Source organism: Eubalaena glacialis, chromosome 5 (genome assembly GCF_028564815.1).
Source record: "Eubalaena glacialis isolate mEubGla1 chromosome 5, mEubGla1.1.hap2.+ XY, whole genome shotgun sequence".
Classification (NCBI taxonomy): domain Eukaryota; kingdom Metazoa; phylum Chordata; class Mammalia; order Artiodactyla; family Balaenidae; genus Eubalaena; species Eubalaena glacialis.
The window spans coordinates 235,016-257,983 of NC_083720.1; the positions used below are offsets into that span (position 1 = coordinate 235,016).

A 22,968-nucleotide genomic window follows, 5' to 3' on the forward strand; every position below is an offset into this window, starting at 1 on the left:
GTTGCTCCATGGCATGTGGGATCTTCCTGGACCAGGGCTCGAACCATGTCCCCTGCATTGGCAGGCGGATTCTTAACCACTGCACCACCAGGGAAGCCCGTTAACTCTATATTTCTTCTTCATGTATTAGCTGGAATATTCACAAAGAAAACGGAACCCTCATCACGTCTTTGGTTACCCTGCGATGCGGTCTGTATACAAGGCCAGGTGGATGATGGGTTTTCTCCCATCATCTACCAGGTTTGAAAATTACAAGTTGGTTCATCAGAGCCCTATAGCAACACCATGTTGGGTTTTTAAGTAGCATATGTATTTGTGGTTTAAACATATTTGGTATATTTTAACCTGTTGCCGCTGTTATTCTCTTTGATGCTTAGTGGCCCCCATTTGGCTCCTGGCTCCTGGCCACAGCAGTCTGTGCAGCGCCTTTGCTTCCTGTGGCCTTGTTTGTTTCTTGATCCACGTCCAAGCGTGCCCAGCCATCTTCCCGGCCTTTGAACACGTGGGATACAGTTACAGGAACTGTTTTAACGCCTGTTCTATCTGTTCTGGCATTAGTGTCAGCAGTGCGTCTGCCTCAGTGACTGACTTCCTCCCCCACTGCGAGTCACAGGTCCCTCTCCTCACCCGGTGAGTGTGACTGGACCCCAGATGCGGGGCACCGTCCTTGTCGAGTGCCTCCCCATCATGCTTTGTCCTGGCTGAGGTGGGGCTCCTGGACGCACTTGGTCCCTTCCATGCGTTTCCTCTGCAGGCTGACGGGGGCTGCCTTTCTGCTGAGGCGGTGATTGTCTGGCCTGGTGCCTGGCCCCCAGGGCTCCTGGGCTGGCAGGACACGCCCAACCCTCTGTGACCTCCCAGAACGTCTCTCCTGGCGCCTCTCAGGGGTTCTACGTAGCCCCGGGCAGCTTCCTCCATGCACATCCCTATCAAGGCTCGCCTGGACTTGGCACCCTCTGCCCAGCTCTGGAGCACCCCTCCGGACAGGCCCTCCTCTCTGGCCCCCCGCCCTGCAGCCTCCAGCACTTTGGCCTCTGGTCCTTGGCTCACTCCATTTGTCCCTCTCTTTCGGGAGTCACGGCCTGCACTGCCTGATGTGGTCCAGCGTTTAGCTGCTTCCGGTGGGAGGGTGAGCTCAGACCCTCCACACACATGCTGACCTCAGGCAGCGGAGGCCGGAGGCCGTAGCCACCTGCTTGTCATGGAGCTTTGGGGTCAGTGTTGGCCACCTGACTGTTGCTGCACTGCTGCGTCCCCCTCCGTGCTTTATGAGGGGTCCGGGGAGACATAAGTCCTGCTCCTGGCACCACCTTCATGGAATCCACGTGGATTTCTAACACAGGCAGACGCGCGGAACGCAGAGTAGGAACCCCCCACCCTGGGTGCGCGGTAGCAGAGGCTGAAGACCCTTTTCTCCTTCTTGCCCATCTTCACGGTGTGCCCTGGACACAGTCCTGGAGGCGAGCCCGTGACGGCAGGTACCGGTGTCTGGCGCTCCTTTTACAGCTGCAAGCCCCTGTGCGGAGGGTCAATGGTTTATTAAGGACTTGCACCTGATGCCATGTGGACCGTTCCAGTTTTTTCTATTACAAATTATGTCGCAATTAGTAGCCTTGTTCATGAATCTTTTGCATTTTTGCCAGTGTATCTTAGGGATAAATTCCTACTTGGTGATTGCTGGGCCAAAGGATAAATGCCCGCGTCATTTTGCTGGATACTGGCCATCTCCCCTCTGTTCCAACCAACAATACATGAGATGAGAGTCTTGCCAACAAGGTAAGTGGTCAAGCGCTGGGGTTTGTTGCCAGATCGGTCAAGAGAGGCCTCAGGAGATATCTGAGCACAGGCCTGAGGGCGGGAGGAGCCATGTGGACAGCCAGGGAGCACCACCCAGGCCTGGGAGCAGCTCAGCCGTGGCCGTGAGGTGCGAGGCCCCGGCATGTCCAGGAGGGCCGTGGAGGCCAGGCCAGAGCTGGGGCAGGGCCCAGGCCCAAGGCAGGACCTCGGGGACTTGGAGCAGCTGCTGGGCTGCTGAGCAGAGGCCTGCTGCACTCTGACCCAGGCGTTGAGGGGTTGGCCCGCTGGCTGCCCTGTCCGGGAGAGACCGGGGCTCGGGGGCGGAGGCTGTGGCACCAACCCAGACGGGACAGGTGGGCTTGCGCCAGGGCAGCAGCCACTGCAGAGGCTGAGCGCCACGGCTGCATTAGGCAGGTTTGAAGATAGAGCCGAGAGGACTTCCCCATGGACTGGATGTGGGAAAACAGAAAGAGAGGAATCAGGCATGAGTCCAAATGTTTGTGGCCCAGTAGCAGAAAAGATGGCGCGCCATTGGCTGAGACGGGGAAGTTCACCATCTGCAGTTCACTGAGGGACACACCGGTGCACAGACACCAGTGAGAACGCTGGCCAGGAGTGGCTGCAGGGAGAGGAGAGGAGGATGGCTCGGGGGCAGAACATGGGACAATGGGCCGAGGGGAAAGTGTTTCCAGGAGAAGAGAGCAGCGCAGAGGGGCAGAGATGACGATGGATGCAGCCCACAAAACCTGGGGTGACCTGGACCAGAGCATTTTCCTGGGGGAGGGCAGAAGCCTGCAGGGTTAAGAGATAAAACAGGGAGGGAAATTGGGGCGGGCGAGTGTAGACAGCACTTCTGAGGAGTCGTGCTGTATACAAAGACGAGCAGAGAAGCACTCGGTCGAGAGAGCCTGTTTGTTCTGTTCTGCTGTTCAGATGGGCAGCCTCGCCGGAATGGCCCACCAGAGGGGAAGGGGACAGGTCCGTCAGGAGACGGGCAGGGAGGAGGCCCCGAGCGGGTGTGGGGTATGGTCGCCCCCAGGGGGTGGCTAGAGGCAGAGGAGCGGGGACCGCTCACCCTCTGGGGAAAGGGGAGGCGTGGGCATGGTGGGGGGGGGGTCACCTCTCACTGCTGGTGACCTGGTTTCTGGTTCCTTCTTTCTGTTCTGCCCTATTGGGGTATATCCACACAAGGTAACCTGTACACTTCAGTGAGTTCTGACCCATGTACACACTCAGGAGCTTATCACCACCATCAACAAAACACACATTTCCATCATCCCAGGTGTCCTTGGGCCCCCTTGACCTCCACTCTTGTGCTTTTGCTCTGAGTGAGGCCCCTGGACGGTTTCGGGCAGAGGAGGGACATTCCTTGGCTAATGTGTTATGAGAGTTACTATTTCATGTTAAGAATAGATTTGGGGCCCAAGGGAAGAAGCAGAAGGCCAGTCCTGAGGTGACACTCCAACTGGGGGAGTTGCTCGGCCTCGGGCCAGGGGTGGGGTGGGGGGGTGCTGTGGCAGATTCTGAGGGGTCTATTGACAGCCCACGTGAGCATGGAGGGAAGGACCCCGGTGCCTCGGCTCAGCAGGCAGGAAGGAGCCCTGCGATGGGGGCTGTGGGAAGGCCAGGGGTTGACCTTCTGACATCAGAGCCTGAGTTCCCTAAAGATATCCCAGCAGAGATGTGGCCAGGCAGCTGGACACCGGAGCCCAGAGTTCAGGGTCAAGGTCTGGGGTGTTGTCACCAATGAGGTCACCCGGGAGAACAGGTGGGCAGCCCAGATGTCTGGTCTGCATCCTCAGCAAGAGATCCTAGGCCTGGAACAAATTTGGAACTGTTGCCATGCCTCACACACTTGCTCCTGGCTCTGCCCCATTTGCAGACAGGTGGCCACGGTGTCAGAGGGCTGTCAGGCGACTTCCTGGGGTCACTTTCCCCTCAGCCTAGGGCTGCTCCCACTCTGCTGTCCCCTGGGCCTCCACTTCCGATCTGGGTCAACTGAGCTCCCATTTTACTGGAAAACAGAAGCAGCTAGAAGAGACCATGCATCGGGGTCTTCCCCTCCCCCCCAACATGAAGTGCTGCCAACTACCCCCTGCATCCAGTCCCCAGTCCTAGGTGGGGCCCTCGGCTCATGCAGCGTGGTCATTCTCCCCCTGCACCCAGTCATCACCACTGAGGTCAACAGGGCTCCAGCCCAAATAGCAAACTGTCTTCTCCTCCTGGCCTCCGAGCCCCATTTGTGGCTTCCATCTACAACCTTGAAAAGTTGTCTATATTTGCCCTCCTCCTTTGAGCAATCTGTTTTCACCCCAATAATGCATCCACACTGCACTGGCCATGGCCCCGGAGGGGCCTCACCACCCTCATCCCTCCAGCAGCCAAATGGACATCACTCACCCCTGGGGTCCTCCTCCTCAGTCTGCTCCATCTGGGTCTTTCTCACCGGCTCCTCCTGGACTCCTGGGTTTCTCCACTGGGAGGGCTGCAGGGGGCTCGGTCCCCCATCCCTCACTGGCTCCCTTGACCATCTCATCACCTCCAGACACTACAAGCTCACGTTGCACTCCTGCAGCCCCCAGCCTCACAGCAGTCCCAGTTGGGGGTCTAGCGACATCACCTCCCCAGATGGTCAGCAGCTGCCCACCCCGCCTCTTCTTCTCAGCAGTCCCACCCTTCCCGCCCTCCAGGGCACCACCAGGTGTAGCGCCCTGGCACCCCTGCACTGCCTCCTGCTCCAGCCTCGCCCCCGCAGACACAGGGCAGCGGGAGGCCAGCCCCGTGCCCACAGCCCTCTGCTCAGCCCAGGCACCGCGCATCTGACCTCATCTCCAGCCTCTCTGTGCCCTCTAGCTTTTGGGCTGGTCACTGGAAAGCATCCTCCACACCCCCCTCTTACTTCGGGGCCTGAGGCTGGCTGGACTTCCTGCCTGTGAACCGGCCCCATCCCCAGACACTTGCAGGGCTCGCTCCCTGCGTCCCTTCCGTGCCCATTCACTCTATGTAACCAACTCCGGACACCCACTGCCTCCCCCACCCGGCTTGTTTCCCACAGGACACCGCATTTACGTTCTCCTCTGTTATTCCCGCCCCCCCTCGCAGTGCGGACCCCACGAGGGCGTGGACGTCACGGTCACTGCTTACAGCTCCAGGGCGGGGCCTGCGGAAAGCCGGAAACAGGGACGAGTTGTGGGGTCAGCCTTGTTGCCTACTGTCCGGGAGCCCGGGAGGCAGGGTCCCTGTCTGAGGCGCCCCCGCTCCTGCCTGGTGCTAGTTCCCAGGAAGAACAGGAATGCAAGAGCAAGACCGCCTCCCTCGGAGGAAACCCCTGGTCCCGGAGCGCCAGCTGCCTGCAGGTTCCAGGGTTCCGCAAGCCGCTCCCCCTCCTGGCGCGGCGCCAGCCGACCACGCCCCGGCCCCGCCTCGGCCCCGCCCCCAGGCCAGGGATCGCCCGACACCTCCTCGAGGCCCCGCCCCATCTCTGGCCCCGCCTCCCCGACCCCTCACGGGTCTCCGCGCAGAGCCCGGCCCCGGGGCTCTCCAGGTCCATCTCCCTCTGACCCCGCCTTCTGTCCCCACCCACACCTTCTGACCACGCCCCCTCCTAGGTTCCCGCCCCCGGCCCCCTCACCTCTCCAGGTCCCAGGGCCGAGCCCAGGCCGGACGCGCCTGCGCCCTCTGACCACGCCCTGGCCCCCGCCCCGGGACCCACCGACTCCAGGCCCCGCCCCTGCCCCGGCTGCCGGGTGGGAGCCGGTCCGCGCAACGCGCATGCTCCAAGAGCGGCGCCCCCGACTCTGCGCTCGGCTCTGCTCGGGCATTTCCGCCTCTTTGTTTTAAACTCCGGACGGGTTTTTTTCTCCTGCTCTTGGGGGGGACCCGGAGGGAGCGGCGCCCCCTCCCTCTCCCGGCGCGGCCCCCGCGTGCGCCCCGCTCGCCCGAAGCTGAGACGGCAGGTCAGTGAGTCCGCGCCCCGCCCGGCCCGGCCCGCGGCGCTCGCTACACAGGCCGCGGCCTCGGCCCGTGTCCGGGCCCGGAAGGCTCCGAACCCCGGCCCGCGCCCCTGCGCCCTCGTCGGCCCGGCCTGCGGATCCCCGACTCCGTTCGGCGGGGCCGGGACCCCGGGGAGGGCCCGACCCCGGGACGGGTCTTCGGGGAGGGACCAAGGAGGACTGGACCCCAGGACGGGTCACCGGGGAGGGACCAGAGAGGACCAGACCCCAGGACGGGTCACCGGGGAGGGACCAGGGAGGACCGGACCTCAGGACGGGTCACCGCGGAGGGGCCAGGGAGGACCGGACCCCAGGACGGGACACCGCGGAGGGACCATGGAGGACCAGACCCCAGGACGGGTCACCGGGGAGGGCTGGACCCCGGGACCCACCAAGAAAAGGACTAGGAAGCACTCACTGTACCCTGAGACAGATCACCTAGGAGAGCCCAACCCTGATACGGGTCATGGAGGAGGGTTCAGCCTCACTATGGGTCACAGAGGAGGGCTGGAACCTTAAGACTCAGCAGGAATCAGAGAGCTGGACCCGAGACAGGTCACCGAGCAGGGCCAGGACCCAGGAACAGCTGGGACACTGGGACAAGTCACTGAGGAGGCCTGGACCTTAGGATGGGTCACCTGGGGAGGTCTGGACCCCAGGACTGGCCCCCAGTAGGACCAGAATTCTGGAACCATCCTGTGAGCACCTCTGGGACCCTGGGACAGCCCCTCTTTCCCAGGAGGCCATGACCCTGGGACTGTGCCATGTGGAGGGCTCTTGCCTTGTGACAGGCTCCAGGGATGACCCAGGTAGGTCATGTAGGAGAGTCGGATGTTGGGGCAGCCATGAAGAAGGCTGGCTCTGAGAGGGCCACAACCGTGATAAGAGCTGGAACTTGGAGACAGGTCCCCAGGGAGGCCAAGGCTCTTGAATGAGTCACTGAGAAGCACTCAGACCTCAAGGGTGGTATGTAAGGCGCGCTGGGACCCCAGGCTGGACCCCCAGGGGGTTGGGCCCTGGGGCAGGTTCCAGAGGTGCCCAGAAGCTACCCAGCCCACTCAGCTGGACCCAGCTTCTATAAAGGCTCTGGAGCATCAGGGATCCTGGTCACCTGAGCCCCACAGGTGCAAACCAGCCCTCTCCGTGAGGCCCCTGAGCACCTGGGCCTCACAGACCTGACCTTCAGCACATGCTGCCTGGGCTGGGCCCTGGGGGTAGGCAGGGTTGAGGCCCATCCTCCCAGCTCTGGGGACTCAAGGGGGGGGGCTCCTAGTCCACACTGGCTCCATGCCCCAGGCCAGTGCTTTGCCCCTCCCCAGACCCAGAAAGCTGTCCCCTACCCTGTTCTCCCGTCCCTGCTCCAGGGCTGCCATCCTTTCCTTACCTGGGCCCTGTGGTCAGTGTCAGGCACCTTCAACCACTCCTGCCCTCCCCTCCCTCCAGTGGTGTCACCAAAAGAGCCCCATTCTCAAGGTCTGGAGGTGTTTTCTGTGTCCAGGAATTTCCTGGAGGGGTGGGGTCCAAGCTGGGAGTGTGGGCTGAGGGAAGGGTTTGGGGCCAGTCGGCCCAGTGCGTGTCAGGTGAGCCATCAGGCACCTTCTCCACTCCAGGAAAGGACCTTGGGATGGGAGCTTTGCTTCTCTGAAACCTTCAAAGCAGACTTCATCTAGATCTTGCCCGTGTTGCCCTTTAATTCGGAAGTGGGGATGGAGAAGTGCTGCCCTTTGGCTGGGGAAGGGCTCCAGAGTGTGTCCAGTAGGATAATGTTGGAGGAGTTTGAGAGGATGGAAAGCCCAGGCAGGCACTGGCTCCCTGGCATGGGGTGGGCGTGCAGCACATTCATTGCATGGACGAAAGGCGGGAGTGCTTTCAGAAAGGTCAACCTGCATTAGGGTGAGGCACGAGTCTAAAATTCCCGAGGGAGATGCTTGAACTGGTCAGTTCAGTATTTCATTTTGTGCCATAACTTCACTTCTTGATTACTTAGGAGAAAACCCCTTTGCATTTTCAGTGTAACATTTCATTGTAACTGAGCTTAAGCGAATGGAGCCCCTGAATAGTCCAGCCTATTTTTATTTGTCAAATGTAACCACACTTGGGACCGTGTTACTCAATGCTTACTTTTTCTGTGTGTGTGTGTTTTTTTGTTTGTTTGTTTTTAAATTTATTTGGCTGCGTCGGGTCTTAGTTGTGGCACGTCTTAGTTGCGGCACGTCTTAGTTGCGGCACGCGGGATCTTTCATTGCGGTGCGCGGTCTTCTGCCTAGTTGTGGCCCGTGGGCTCTAGGGCTCGCGTGGGCTTAGTTGCCCCACGGCATGTGGGATCTTAGTTCCCCGACAGGGATCGAACCAGCGTCCCCTGCATTGGAAGGTGGATTCTTAACTACTGGACCACCAGGAAGTCCCTGTGGGTTTTTTGTTTTTGTTTTTTTAACATGTACTTTGCTTTTTAAAAAACTTAATTTGCTTTGTGAAGCTTTGGAAAAGACTTGTAAAACTGGGCATTCAGGTTTGGTTAGGCTTTTTATTTTCCCATTTTTGGATTTCTGAAGGTGTGACAGTGCTGGATGGTTGTATTTATATATTACTGTCCCGTAAACTACCCCAAAATGTAGTGCCTTAAAACAATACCAGTTATTATGTCACACTGTCTGTGGGTCAGGAATCCAGGCATAGCTTAGCTGGGTCCTCGGGCCCAGGGTCTCACAAGGCTGCCGTCAGGGTGCCCACCGGCACTGTGGTCTTGTCTGGAGGTTCCACTGGGGAGGATTTGCTTCCAGGCTGCTGGCTGGAGACATCCGTGGGGCAGCTCGAGGGCTGGCGACAGGACAAGGGAGCAAGCAGGAGGCCGCAGTCTTCATGACCTCATCTTGGCAGTGATATCCCATGCCTTTTGCCATATCCTTTGTTAGAACCTAGTCACCAGGCCCAGCCCACGCTTGAGGGGGAGGCACTCCACAAGGGTGTGCTTCCTGGGAGGGGGTGGGGGCCCCTGGGCCATCCTGATGCCTGGCATGGATGAGGTGTTGTTAGCTCCTGAGGGGCCTGTGCCTGAGAAGTGCCCTGCAGGTGAGTGCACAGAATTGTGTAGAGCCGTGCGCTCAGCCCAAGCTTGCGGCAGCTCCGCTGTCTCTTTAGTTACACAGGTTGCTCTGATGTCACCATTGTGATGATGTGATGACGCCGGAGCTTACGCATGACAGGAGAGAAATTACAAATAAGAAAGATTTTTAGGAATTAACTTAGAACAGCTGTAGCAAACCGTAAGCTCCCCCGCTTCCCACATACAATTAAATTGTAGGTGTGTATGTGTCGGTGATATAGAGTTCTTGGAAGCTTCAAGTACAGTGATTTTAGTTGTTTCTAGAGCTTCATTTTATTCCTGCCAATTATTTTCCTCCAGAAATGATCAACTGACATTTGTAAGACGTTTTTAAGATGTGAGATCCCAAACTGTTTTTATTTGACCTTTGTAGGGAAGGATGCTCCAGGAACCTGTGTGCAAGGGCCTCTGTGCTCAGCCCTGTGGCCTCTCCTCCCCGGTGCTTGGACTTTGTGGCGCTTGGGCTGGGGCTGCAGCACAGGGCACTCATGCAGGGCCCGCAAGGGAGGCTCCCTCGAGAACTTGTCACCACATGGAGGGAGGTGTCCCCTCCTGCCACCCTGCTCTGTGGACCTGCCAGGTTTCCACCCTGCTGGGGTGAGGCAGGGCCCTTTGCCAGTGATTGGAATTATTTATTTGGGTTGTTTGATTTGGATTATAAAGCAAGGTTTGTTTTGGTCTGTACTGTTACTCTTTAATCTACTAAATGGCAGGATTTGTTACTTCATTGGAGCTTTATTTGGTTAATGGTCAGAATCGAATTTGAGACTGAAAATGTAATTTTCTTCTCTATTGAAATATGTTGAGGTTTGGGGACAGTTTCTTACTACCTTTCCGATATTTGCTGTCACTGTTGCAAAAATGCTGCACAATTCATTGTGTGTCAAAAAATGGAACTGTTCTTCAGTTCTACAAGTTGATAGTTTTTCATTGAATTTTAAAAAGTGAGGTTTTAAAAAATAACTAGAGGGACTTCCCTGGTGGCACAGTGGTTAAGAATCTGCCTGCCAATGCAGGGGACACAGGTTCGAGCCCTGGTCCGGGAAGATCCCACATGCTGCGGAGCAGCTGAGCCCGTGCGCCATAACTACTGAGGCTGTGCTCTGGAGCCCGCGAGCCACGACTACTGAGCCCGCAGGCCACAACTACTGAAGCCCGCGTGCCTAGAGCCCGTGCTCTGCAACAAGAGAAGCCACCGCAACGAGAGGCCCGTGCACGTCAATGAAGGGTAGCCCCTGCTCGCCGCAACTAGAGAAAGCCTACACACAGCAAGAGACCCAATGCAGCCAAAAATAAATAAATAAATTTATTTATTTATTTAAAAATAATTTAAAGAATAAAAGTAACTAGATTGTCTTTTCTAATCTGCATGTTTCTCCCTACAGTACTGAATTATATGAAGGCCCAGACGACAATAATGAAACACTTAACACGTGATGAGAGGGTTAAGGCGGGAGCATTGCTTCAGAATTGTCCATTGAATTAAGCAAAACCCTTCATTGAGAAGAACTAAAACTCACTAGAAAATATTGTCCTTAAAAACCAATTGTTAGGTTGAGTGGGTTTTTTTTGAAGAGAACTTCTAATGCTTAGGTGAATTTAGAGAGTTGAGGTAAACTGGAATTTTTTTTTTTTTTTTGGGCAAATGCATCAATATTTGCTGGACTTTGCTACACTAACAGCAAATTCCAGTTGTTTAACACGAAATAAGCAAACAGTAGAAAGCTGTCCACAGACCTCTTGACCTATGTGGGTCTTGTGGGGGTCGTGTCAGCTGCTATATTTGCTGATTCTTAGCAGGGCCTGACCTGTAATAGGTGCTCAATGAAGAATAACTAAAAGCTGACCTTGTTGTTCCCTTTTGTGGTCCTGTTCTGAAGGTGTTCTGTGTATTAACACCTTCAATCTTTTTTTTTTTTTTTAATATTTGTTTATTGATTTGGCTGTGCCGGGTCTTAATTGCGGCATGTGGGATCTTTTAGTTGTGGCATGTGGGATCTAGTTTCCTGACCAGGGGTTGAACCTGGGCCCTCTGCATTGGGAGCGCGGAGTCTTACCCACTGGACCATCAGGGAAGTCCCAACACCTTCGATCTTAAAGTCACCCCAGGATGCTTTCTGCTCACCCGCATTTGCCTGGTGAGGAAATGCAGGCACAGGGCACGGTCACAGGTAGTGAGGAGCAGAGAAGGGTTAGCCTCTTCTTTTTTTTTCAAGTAATTTACTCTTTTTTACTGAAGTTTTTGAGAAAAAAAACACAGTGGAGAAAAACCAAAAGAATTAGACAATGAGCACTCTTCTACCCTTCCCCGAGATCCAGCAATTACGTACGTCTTGCCACATTTGCTTATCTCTTTTTTTAAATACATATTTATCGTTGAATCATCTGAAAGTAGCTGCAAACCAGCTGCCATGTTCCTTAGGTAATTCAGAGCACGGAGGTCCTAGTAAGAGGATGGTCTGCACACGACTGTAATGTCATGACCACACCTGAGAAGTAGACACTTATTCCACATACTGACTAATTTCCTGTCTATTTTCAACTCTCCCCGGTTGTCTCAACAGTGTCTTCCAGGGCGTTTTCCCTGAACCAGACGCAGTTCCCCATGGGGCACTGGGGGTCATGCCCCCTGTAGTGTCTTTCATTTCAGGCTCCCCACTTTCCCCCTACAGCATCGACTTTTCCAGGCCATCTGTCACATCTGAGTTTTTCTGATTCTTCACTTATGGTGTCGTCCACCTTTGTCTGTTGTCCTGTTTACTCCGTAGACTAAAGGGGGTGAGACGGAGGCTGGGCCAGGCTCTGGGTTGAGCTGGCTTCTCAGGCACTGTTGTGCTTCGTGCCGTGCCATCAGGTTGTGGCACCACTCGGTCAGCGCTGCTGGTCACACTTCTTGTGCCTCGGTTCCCAGGGCCCCGTGGGCTGGGCTGAGTCTCCAGGGAGCAGAGACTGTTGGGGAGCCCAGGGGAGTCGTGCCTTCGTCCTGGAGAGCTGCCCGTGCTCTTGCAAGAGGGTGAATCCATCAGCCGCCTCCATCTGTGTCTGACGGGGAGGTGTCCTGGAGCCACTGTATCACTTCTTGCGGGCACATGGTGGTGAGTCCCACTCCAGTGGGCTTTGTTGCTTTTAGCAGACTTTATAAAAGGTTTAGGGCTTCCCTGGTGGCGCAGTGGTTAAGAATCCGCCTGCCAACGCAGGGGACACGGGTTCGAGCCCTGGTTCAGGAAGATCCCACATGCCGTGGAGCAACTAAGCCCGTGTGCCACAACTACAGAGCCTGCGCTCTGGAGCCCGCGTGCTACAACTACTGAGCCCGTGCACCACAACTTCTGAGACTGCATCACAACTACTGAGCCTGTGCTCAAGAGCCCGCGTGCCACAACTACTGAGCCCACGTGCCTAGAGCCCGTGCTCCGCAACAAGAGAAGCCACTGCAATGAGAAGCTCGCGCACCACAACAAAGAGTAGCCCCCGCTCACCACAACTAGAGAAAGCCCACACACAGCAACGAAGACCCAACGCAGCCAAACATAAATAAATTTATTTAAAAAAAAATATATATATATATGTAAAAGGTTTAGTGGGTAGAATTTTTTGAACTTGTTACAGGAAATAGGGCTTCTGCTATCACAGAGAAACTGCTTTCTGCACGCTGGAGCTGGGAGCTGCTGGAGGCAGACGGGTTTCCCTGGCCTTTCACTGAAGGGGCCCGGAGAGCATGCCTCAGCGTGGCTGTGGGACAGAGCGTCACGGGCTGGTTTCTGTTGTTTTTATTTATTTATTTATTTATTTATTTTTGGCTGCATTGGCTCTTCGTTGCTGTGCGCGGGCTTCAGTAGTTGTGGTGCACGGGCTCAGTAGTTGTGGCTCGCGGGCTCAATACTTGTGGCTCACAGGCTCAGTAGTTGTGGTGCGTGGGCTCAGTAGTTGTGGCGCACGGGCTCAGTAGTTGTGGCACATGGGCTCTAGAGTGCAGGCTCAGTAGTTGCAGCACACGGGCTTAGTTGCTCCGCGGCTTGTGGGATCTTCTCGGTCCAGGGCTCGAACCCGTGTCCCCTGCATTGGCAGACGGATTCTTAACCACTGGGCCACCAGGGAAGTCCTTCACAGGGTGGTTAAAACAGCAGGCATTTATTTCTCACAGTCCTGGAGGCTGGGGTCCAAGCTCAAGGTACCGCCAGTGGGTTTGGTTCCCGGTGAGGACCCGCATCCTGGCCTGCAGACGCGCCTTCTTGCCGTGTCCGCACAGGCACACGGAGAGCCTGCCGATCCCTTCCTCTCAGGGCACCAATCCCATCCTGGCCCCACTGTCCTGAATCTCAACCTCCCAAAGGCCCCATGTTTGGAGATGGGGGTTAGGGCTTCAACACATGAATTTTGGGGGCACAATTTAGTCCATACCAGGGGACTCCCGCTGCTTCCATGTGTTTATTAACCTGATTCTGGTCTCTAGAATTGGGAGAGTACTTGCCTAATGAGAATATTTCCAGAGTTGGTGGCGACTCTGTATTTTACATGCTTGGGACTTCTGCCAGCATCGTCCATTTCTCTAAACACTATTGTCTTCGTTTTCTATTGCTGGAAAGCAAACTGCCACCAACTTAGTGGCTTAAAAGGACACCCAGTTATTAGTCACAGTTCCATGGTCAGGAGTCCAGCCGGGTGTGGCTGACTCCTCTGCTCAGGGCCTCAGAGGCTGAAGTCAGTGTGTGGGCCAAGCTGCAGCTCTTGTCTGGGACTCACGGCTGGGGACTGCCCTCAGCTCCTAGAAGCCCCCTCGTTTTTTGCCCGGGGGGCCATGGGCAGTTGACAAACCATGTTGCTTTCTGCCAGGTCAGCAGGACTCATCCCTCTGACCTTCTCTTCTGCCTCCAGCTGGAGAAAACTCTGCTTTGAAAGACCATGCAATTTGGTCAGGCCACTGGATACTCGCCGTATTTTAAGGTCAGCTGATTTGAGACCTCAATTACATCTTCAAAAACCCCTTTACAGCAGTACGTGGGATAGTAAGGCCAGAGGCGTGTGTACACCAGGGCCCAGAATCTTGGGGCCTCTCAGAATTCTGCCTACCATAGTCTCCCCTCTGGCCCCCCTAAAATTCATATCCCCCAAATGCAAAACACACTTGCCCCTCCCTTCCAAGGTTCTGCAGAGTCTCATCCCCTGGATCACCTGTCTGGTGTGACCTACCAGGTGCAGCTGTGAACCAGCGAGGTGGGCGCTGTGCCCGCCCCATAGCACCACAGGGCGGACGTGCCAGCAGGCGCAACTGTTCTAGTTCAGACGTGGGAAGTGGGGGGTGACGAGGAGTTGCCGCGCGGTTCTGAGACCCTGTGGGGATCCCGGCCCAGGTCCGTGGTTCCGCCCGTGGTTTTTTCATGAAGGGGCCCCGTGTCTGCTGTGGAGTAGCGTCCGCAGCCAGATGCCTGCCAGTGGAAACTTGGGGTCCCCAGTCCTTTCGCGGCATTTTTCGTGCTTCTCCAAAGCTTGGATCTGAGTGGGAAATCGATGTGATTATGTAAATACAGTCTGTTTCAGGCTACGTTCTAACTGCACCTTCCCTTTGGCCTCACTTTGTCTGACGTTACTGTCCTGGTCCAGGTTCTCGAGGGTTGGGCCTGATCCCCGCACCCTCCTTGGCCCCCTGTCTTCACCCCCGTCCTGTCTAGAGGCCTGGTGCTGAGCGTGCGGGGTCCCTCGCCCTGTCTGCACGGTGCCCTGCCCCCCAGGGTCAAAGTTGCAACGTCCCTCCGCATGGTTGTCCTCGGTCCCGGTCAGAGCGGCCCAGCCTGCTCATCACTGCACCTGTGCTGACCTGTGAGCACCTGTGGGCACGTAACACGTGCTCAAGGGCGTTTTTGAAGCAGTGCTTGAGCACGTTTCCTGAGACCTCTGAAAGTTCGCACTTGGTCGGTAGTTTGGCTGGATGTAGAATCTACCTTAAAGTTGTCTTTCCTTGGACCTTGGAAAGAGTCACCGCTTTGCCTCGTAGAGTTAGGTGTTGCAGGTGAAGGGTCTGGTGCTGGCTGACTCCTACCCCGCGTGGGGCACCTCCTTTCCCCAGAACCTTTAGGATCCTTCCTGGTGCCCTTGATGGCTTCAGGTGCGGGGACCTGGTTGGATATGGGTCGGCACTTGGTCCCTTGCCGTCTGATTCTTCCAGCTGGGGAAATACTCGAATCATTTTTTCCAAGTCATGAAATATTGCCTGTAAACGAGCATAGCGGATGACACAGGAATACACGGGTACTCATTACCCAGCTTGAGAAGTAAAACATGAGACTGGACGTCAAAGCTCCTTCTCTGTTTTCTTTTTCTGAAACACCTGTTAGTTGGATGTTGCATCTCTTCTCTTTCCTGTCTTTTCTACCCTTTGGAAGGATTTTCTCAACTTTTTAAAAAATATTTATTCATTTATTTATTTATTTATTTGGCTGCGCCGGATCTTTGTTGCTTGCAGCATGTGGGATCTTTCGTTGCAGCATACGAACTCTTAGTTGTGGCACGTGGGATCTAGTTCCCTGACCAGGGATCGAACCCGGGCCCCCTGTGTTGGGAGTGCGGAGTCTTCCCCGCTGGACCACCAGGGAGGTCCCAGGATTTTCTCAACTTTATCATACAGTCTTTCTGTTGAATTTTCAATGTTGCCAGTCACATGGCTGACTCTGTAGTCTAGGGAGGTGGGTAAAAACAGAATCAGTAAGTTATAGGTTGCGGGGGTAGCTCAGAGTCCTGTGTGTGTGTGCGTGGACCTTAAACAGGTGGTCTCAGAAAGCTCGCTAGGGAGGTGGCACTGGAGCAGAGGCTTGCTGGGGGTGACGGAGGGGCCACGTGGCCGTCGGAGAGAGAACGTCCCGGCAGAGAGTACAGTAATGTGAGGACCCCGAGGCGGGACTGCACTTAGAATGATCTAGACCCCCAAGGGGGTCCACCGTGGCCGTCGTGAAGGAAGGTGGCCTTGGGGCCTCGTGGGCCACCGGAGGCCGTAGCTTTCCCTGAGCCTTTGCAGGATTTCACACCGGGGACCCCTCGAGCCGTGTTGGGGTCAGTGCGGCCCGACGTGGACGGCACGGGAGCGGGGCAGGTGTGAGCACAGAGCCCGGTGGGGCCGTCCACCTTTCAGGCCTCGCACAGACCCAGCGCTGCTACCAGAGTGTGAGTCCCGTGACCCGCTGTGTGCCAGGCACCGTCATGGGTGTGGGCTCGCCTGGTGAGCAGGACCGGGCAGAGCTCGGGTGGTGGGTGTGCGAGTGAGGTCGCCGGGGCTGCTGGGAGAGCAGTGAGGCCGTGGGGACAGGCCAGCCGAGGGGAAAGGGCCTCGGGGGACCCGACAGAGCGGGGCTCCTCTCATGCACCCACCTGGGGCACCGGGGTGGCCTGTCCAGCTCCGCTGGGTGCAGTCGGGGGGGAGCTGAGCACAGCCTCCGCTCGGAGCGCCTTGTCTTGAGAAGAGGGTGTTGGCGGGGAGCAGAGGCTGGCAGTTTGGTGATTTCTGTGTGAAATGAGGAGTAGGGTTCCCAGAGTGCTTGGGTGCCAGCTGACAGGACAGGGCTTCCTTCCTGGGCACCGGCTCTGGGGCGGGCGCCCTGCTGGACGTGGTGCCCGTGGGCAGGACACGGCCTTGGCGCTGCCGGGGGCGCCGGGCACAGACACTGAGGGTGGTGACAGCATGGGGACAGGACAGCGCAGGTTCAGATTGGGGCTTGGGTGGCCTCTCCAGGAGTCTTGGGGTCTCTGGTGGCCGCCCTGAGGACGGAGTGCCAGGCTGCCAGGGAGCAGCACACACACAGCTGAGGGGTGGGCAAGGCCGAGGGCAGTGGAGCCGTCGTGGACACCGACGTGGACACGGCGGGACGTGGAGGGCGGGCCCCCCTTGTCGGCGCTCGGGCTCCTTCGGTTGGTTCGTTCGGGGGGCTGTGTCTGCTTCGTGTTTCTAAGGCTGCTCAGGCTGCTCTGGAGAAGGGATCGGCGGCGCCAGTGGTTGAGGGGGCCGTCCAGCCAGGAGCCACAGCGTCCTCCAGGGCAGGGCCGCGGGTGCGGAAGGCCGCGGAGGCCGTGGTGGCGGGGCGAGGCTGGGAGAACGGCCCCCCGGGGCACAGGCGGCCTCCACAGTGGGCGTGTCCCCAGAACGGCCGTCCGCACAGCGCCTCGTCCCCACAGCCCCGAGGGACACGGGCAGGTGGCCCGCTGTGGGCGAGGGGCCGAGCGTCAGGGCAGGCGCCGCTCAGACAGAAGGAGGGAGCCGCTGCCCACGCGGCCGCTCGCGGGTCTCAGGACGGCGGCCTGCCCCGTGCACACAGCTTCCAGAGCCAGGGCCCCGGCGGTCCTTTAAAGTACGTGCCGTTGTTATTTGGCAGGCGTTCCGCGGGGCAGCTGTTTAATGAGTTTACAGGCTGCTGTGAGCAGTTCTGTGCCAATCAATTTGATGACCCGTTTCCTAGGAAAGTATAACTTAGCAACACGAACCCCCAAATAAATAGAAAACTTTAAGGTTCTCGTAAGATATGTGAACGGCAGGAAGCATGACCAGGGTGGGCTTGTGTGGGGCAGCAGTTCTTTCTCTGGGGGTCCTGAGGGGAAGGGGATGGGACTGGCTGAGGGAGGGGCCGAGGGGGCCCCCGGCCACACGTGGCCACGGCCGCAGTCGGAGACCCCGGAGTGTGCCCAGTGCTGGGCGCCAGCGCACCCTCGCATTTTATTCGTGCGTCACAAGGGTCTGAGGGTGCATTTGAGTGAGGATGCGGGTGTGTGTGCATTACAAGTATTGGAGGGAAGTGCACTGTTACACTAGGAGCAGTAGACATTGGGGGGTTAGGACTGTAGGGCTTTCTCCTTGATTACATTCAGTAAAGAATTCCAGATTATGATTAGAAAATGCGTTTATGCTGCAAAACAAACCCAGTGCATCTCCCTAGAGGACGAAAAGGGATAACGTAGGTGTAATACAAGGGTAGCAGTGCAGGGAAGACCCCTTAGACATGCTGTGGAGTCAGGGGCGGGGGCGTTGCAGACAGGGTGGGCAGGGGCCTGGACAGGGCAGAGATCCGAGGCGAGTGCACAGGAAGGCAGGGCCTCTTCTCGCAGGCGCGAATGCCCCCGGCATCGGGGTGAGCCTGAGAGGTGTGGGGAGCGCGGCCTGGCCCTTCTTCAGTGTTGGGCTGGGGTCGGTCTCCATGACCTGCTGCTTCCCCCGTGTCAGGGGCCACATGGGAGGGGTCAGCCGGGCTGCAGGGTGGGGGCGTTGGCGCTGTCCTCGTCACCGGGAACTTGTCGAGAGCAGATCTGTGGGGTGGGGGACGGAAGACGGGAGGGAGAGGGCTGAGCGGGTGGGTGGGTCCTGTCGAGGGGGTCCTGTCAGGAGGGAGGTATGGAAGATTCTGGAATGAGAAGGGCTTGCTGGGACCGTCAGAGCCCTTGAGAAGCAGAGTGGGGTCTGGATCAGCCTGGAGACCAGAGAAGGGGGTTTGGAAGCTGATGTTCTACCCCCAGGGAGGAGGGAGCAGGGTCCCCTTGGAAAGCGGGGGTGCAGGGGGAGTGGGGAGGTGGAAAGAGGCCGCCTGGCAGTGTCGGGGCCCCTTGGGGGAGGCTAGGCCTCCTGGAGCGTTGGTGCCCTGGAGCGTCTGTCCAGTCACGAGCCCCCCAGGGGTGCTGACTTCCTGCCGTAGACCGCGTCCAGAGGACACGGGACACTCAGCCACGCTGCTCCCCACGGGCGGCTGCTGGGAAGAGAGCTGTGAATGTCAGGCATAAACCTTCGAGTGGATACGTGTGTTAGTGGCTCTTAAATGGAGAGCTTTTATCAGGTGTGGACAGTTACTTCTATTCTTAATTGCTGAGAGTTGTTTGAAAATCATGAATGGATAGAGTTTCATCAAATGATTTCTGTGCGTCTTTGGGAAGATCTTATCATTTCCCTCCTTTTAGCTTTTGTCATAAGTTCCATCCGTTTCTTACACGAGCCCCTCGTATTCTGGGGTGGCCCTCCTGCACACCCTGGAGGAGGTGTCACGACTGTCACTTGGTCTGTCCCCCCCGTTCCGCTCCGGTGTGTGTTGTGTAGGCCTCACACAAGAGTCGGGAAACACTGTCTCCTGGATTCTCTGGGCGGGTCTGTGTGGGATGGGGGCTCCCACAGGTTTGGTAGAACCGGCCTGGGTCAGCTTCCTTAGAACTCTGCAGGTTCTGTTTCCACTTGCCTCAATTCTGCCGAGTTATTTTTCTAGGAATTTATCAATTTCTTATGAACTTTCAACTCGATTGGCATAAAGTTGTTCATAATGTTATATTATTACTCAGATGTCACCTTCTCAGTGAAATACTCCCGACCACCCTGTTTTCCCGACCCCCTTTCCCTGCTCTGGTTTGTCCTGTTTGTCACCTTTGACATCTAAATAATGTACCTGTTCGTGGCATTTATTACTTATTGTCTGTCTTCCTCCATGAGAATGTGGGCTCTAGGGAGTTGTGTCTTTTTTGTTCACTGATGTCTAAGAACTCATGTCAAGCATCTGTAACTGTGTAGCTGGCCACACCGAGATTAAATCAAACTGAGTACGCTGAGGTGCTGCATTCAGACTTGGCCAGAGTTCAGGGGCTCGGTGGCCGCTGTGTGGACGGTAGGTGGAGCAGTTTCCACCCTCACAGGGGTCTGGTCTACACCCACATTCGGGGCTCCTCTTTGTTCTCTCATAAGTGCCTTTTAATCTCCCTGAATAACTGACCCACTTCCTCCCTCCCTTTCTTCCTTTTTCTTGTAGAAGTTAATTGAGCTTTAAAGACTAGTTACTAAAACATGCAGTTATGGGAAAACTTGCAGAGTAAAAGTGATATAAGTTGGGTGTGATATGAATCACTTGAGTGTCAGGCCCCTTGTCCCCAGGTGGCATTTAACCACTGTTGTTAAGCCACAGGTGCCTCTCGTGGTATCGGGGCCCTGGCGCTTTCCACCCCTGCTTTTCAGAAGGGAGCAGCCCCCGGGCCCTGCCCCCTTACCCCCCTGATGGGTGGGGAGACCTTGGGCTTCCATGAGGAGGGGGAGCATGGGCAGACGAGGGGGGGGGTCCACTGAGGTTCTGGACGCCCAGCCACCCCACCCCTCAGAGCTCCGAGAGCAACTGGCGGCTCTCTGGTCCCGCAGCTCCCGTTGCCCCGAGCTGAGGCCAGGTCCTTCCAGGGGCCTTGTGCTACCGATTCACTGCCGCCCTTCCGCTGCCCCTTGGTTGGCCTGCCGCTCGTCCTAGCCCCTCACCTGTGCTCGCCTGTGCTCACCTGGCTGAGGCCCCACGCAAGCCTGCATGGGCCTGCTCCATCCCCACGCGTTGGTTTGTCCGTTGTCCTTGGTGGCCCAGAGCCCGGCTCGAGCCTGTGGGTGTCCTCATTTCGGGTCACTGAGTGAGCGGCCCGGGGGACACCTTCACAGGGCGTGAGATGCGAAAAGCATCACAGAAATTAAATAACACGGTTCGCTCTCCCCGGCGTCCCTGAGGCCCAGCCTCCCACTAGGTCACCCTGAAGCCCACTGCCTCCCCAGGAGCTTTCCTGGGCCCTTGTCCTGCCTTCTTGGTCCCCAAAGCACATGGTGCAGCCCCTGCATGCCCCCACCTCCCAGCAGCCCCTGGGCCTCAGTGCCACCAGGCTGCCACCAAGACCTGCCCATGTCTCCGTGGTCCGTGCCTTACTGTCAACCAGGCTTGTTTTTCTTTTGGTTGTTTTAAGCAGGTAAAGGAAGAGGCCTGTTTGCCTGAGCAGTCGAAGCTGCTGGTCCGGGGAGCCAGGCTCTGTGTGGACGGCACGTGGGGGTGACGCCTCGTCCCGTGTGCCTCCACAGGCTTCAGAATGTAGCGGACGATCCGGCTGTGTGTACAGGTAAATGCAGTGTAAACTTTGATCTTCCTCTTCTGTCAGTGCATGTGGATTGATTAAATTTACCTTGAATTACACCTTATGAGTCTGTTGTAACCATAGAAAAAGTCAGTGCCTTGTAACTCCTTTAAAATTTAATGTGTGACAGCTCCAGAGCAGATTAGGGCACAATTGTTTATATATATTCAAGTTTTCTCTTGATTAACATTTCTGATCAACTCTGTTCCACTGTTTGCTACGTGGGACTCATCTAAAACTTCTAGCAAAACTGTAATTACACGGCTGTGTGCATCACATAAATGACATGAAATTGAATAGCAGGTGCCGTTTCTGTGCTAGAAAATGGAAAGACAGCGAGAGACACAAGGCAGGCACAGACGTGACGAGCCAGAGCGCGGAGGGCACGGCGGACGAGGAGTGACCGCGTCGCACCCGTAGCCGGAAGCGTCCGATGCAGAGGCAGCAGGAGGGGACAGACGGCCTCGCGAGGAGGTGGGAGATGCGGCCTTCTCCGGGCGGGCCTGCTGTCCCAGGAAGTGTCCCAGCTGCCGCCTGGGCCCCGCAGTTGGCGGGGGAGCACGGAACCCAGAGCCTCGAGCCACCCTCCTTCTCTGTCCGGATGGGCGCCCACCTGGTGTCTGGTGTTGGGTGTCGGGTGCTGTGCAGGGCAGCCTGGGGACCGTGCCGCGGTGGTGGTGACCGTGAGCGTTGGCCCCTCGTGATGGCAGCTGCTTGTGCGCCTGAGGCCGGCATGGAGGCCCCGTGTGGGCAAAGCTGGCTGCCCAGGCCCCTTGGAGGGCACTGCGCCTGGACAGCCTGGCCCCCTGTCTGGCCTTAGCTTTTACGACCCTGATGGCATTGCAGAGTGACCTCTCCCCTGGGGACTCGGGGTGGGGGGCCCTCTGGCAGGAGTCCTGCCAGGGGTGCTGTGTCCTTCTCCACGTGATGGCTGGCCGGTCCTCACCTGGGTGTCACCTGGTCACCCAGTCGGGGACCTCTAGGGGTTTCTCCCCCGAGGGTCCCGCCCTCCCTTGGGGCTGATGAGTGTTTGGTGGGGAGACGCTTGGAGCCTTTATGAACCTTCACTTCCTTGGCGAAGTCTCGCTGCTGCTGACCACCCACCGAGGATTCCTAAGCGAGTGGTCACTGCAGTTGTTCTTGGGTGGTGACCTTGCAGCCCTCCTTCCATTTATCAGCTCACATTCTGTGAGGAAGGGTGTCCCTTGTCTGTCTGTCTGTGTAGCCTCATGGGCTTCTGTGTTATCCTGCTGTAGTAGTAGTTGTCCCCTATCTGAGCACAGGGGGACCCCAGGTCCTGCTATGCTCCTTGCCCAGCCCGGAGCTGGCTGCATGTCCAGGCAGCACTGGCCCCTTGCGGCAGACGTGGTGTGGACACGCCAGGTCCTAGGGCTGCCCCGGAGTGGTCACTCCCGGGCCCTCCCAGCAGACAGAGCTGGGAGTGAGTGGGTGAGTCCACACTTGTGTGCATACACATCTGTATCTGTTTGCCTGGTTGCCACTAAACATGAGTTCACACTGACCCCAACCCCTGGTCTCTGTGGCTTCAGAGCTGGTTTTGGTTTTGGTCTGGCTGTTGGGTTGGTGACGTGTGTGAACATGTCCAGTGTGTAAACAGCACCCAGTGAGCCGAGGGCACAGTGCTGGGCTCGGTCGGGCCGGTGGTGGATGGCACACCCTGGGCCTCGGCGTCCAGCGGGGACGTTGCCCAGTCAGCGCTCTCCCGTCTCTGCTTTGCTTCCCTTGGGAATGACTAGGGTTTCTCTTCTTTTAGGTTATTTCCCATTACTTCCTGCTCCACGAGGCGTGTGGGCCCTTCTTCACGGAGCCGGTCCTAGAGGGTCCGAGTGGTCAGGCCGGGCCTGGCACAGCACGTGGTGACCATGACACCAGAGCGAGTGGGCCTCGCAGACGTGGGCTCGTTTCCCGTGGGTTGGCCCGTGGAGCCCCTGTGAGAACCACCCCTTTTAGTCTCTCCTGACAGCTCAGAACCCACTGCACGGGCCGAGGGAGAAGTGTCTCTAGCGGGGACCACGTGTCGGCTCGCGCCTGTGACCGAGGGGAGAGGAGAGACTTGGATGCGAACCACAAGTGTCTGCCTCACGTCTTACTTTCTATGAAAATCGTAGGGCGTTCTTGCTGGTTTAGAGGCTCTCTCGTTTTATAGGTGAACTGAGCCTGGCAGCCTTGCTGGTT

General features: G+C 57.1%; 1 protein-coding gene across 5 annotated transcripts in view; it reads left to right on the plus strand.

Annotated features, from left to right (window-relative positions):
• The first annotated feature begins 5,561 nt into the window (after positions 1–5,561).
• Positions 5,562–22,968, plus strand: part of PCGF3 (polycomb group ring finger 3) — a 54,622-nt gene continuing 37,215 nt past the window's right edge. Inside the window, exons 1-4 of one of the 5 annotated variants that reach the window (XM_061191804.1) lie at positions 5,562–5,753; positions 20,608–20,757; positions 21,094–21,246; positions 22,547–22,700. In XM_061191804.1, the coding sequence (XP_061047787.1) occupies positions 22,656–22,700 (45 nt within the window). In that variant the 5' untranslated portion in view covers positions 5,562–5,753; positions 20,608–20,757; positions 21,094–21,246; positions 22,547–22,655. Of the gene's footprint in view, positions 5,754–20,607; positions 20,758–21,072; positions 21,247–22,546; positions 22,701–22,968 lie in introns of all 5 variants that reach the window. The other 4 variants (XM_061191806.1, XM_061191805.1, XM_061191803.1 and 1 more) reach the window with 4 other exon arrangements.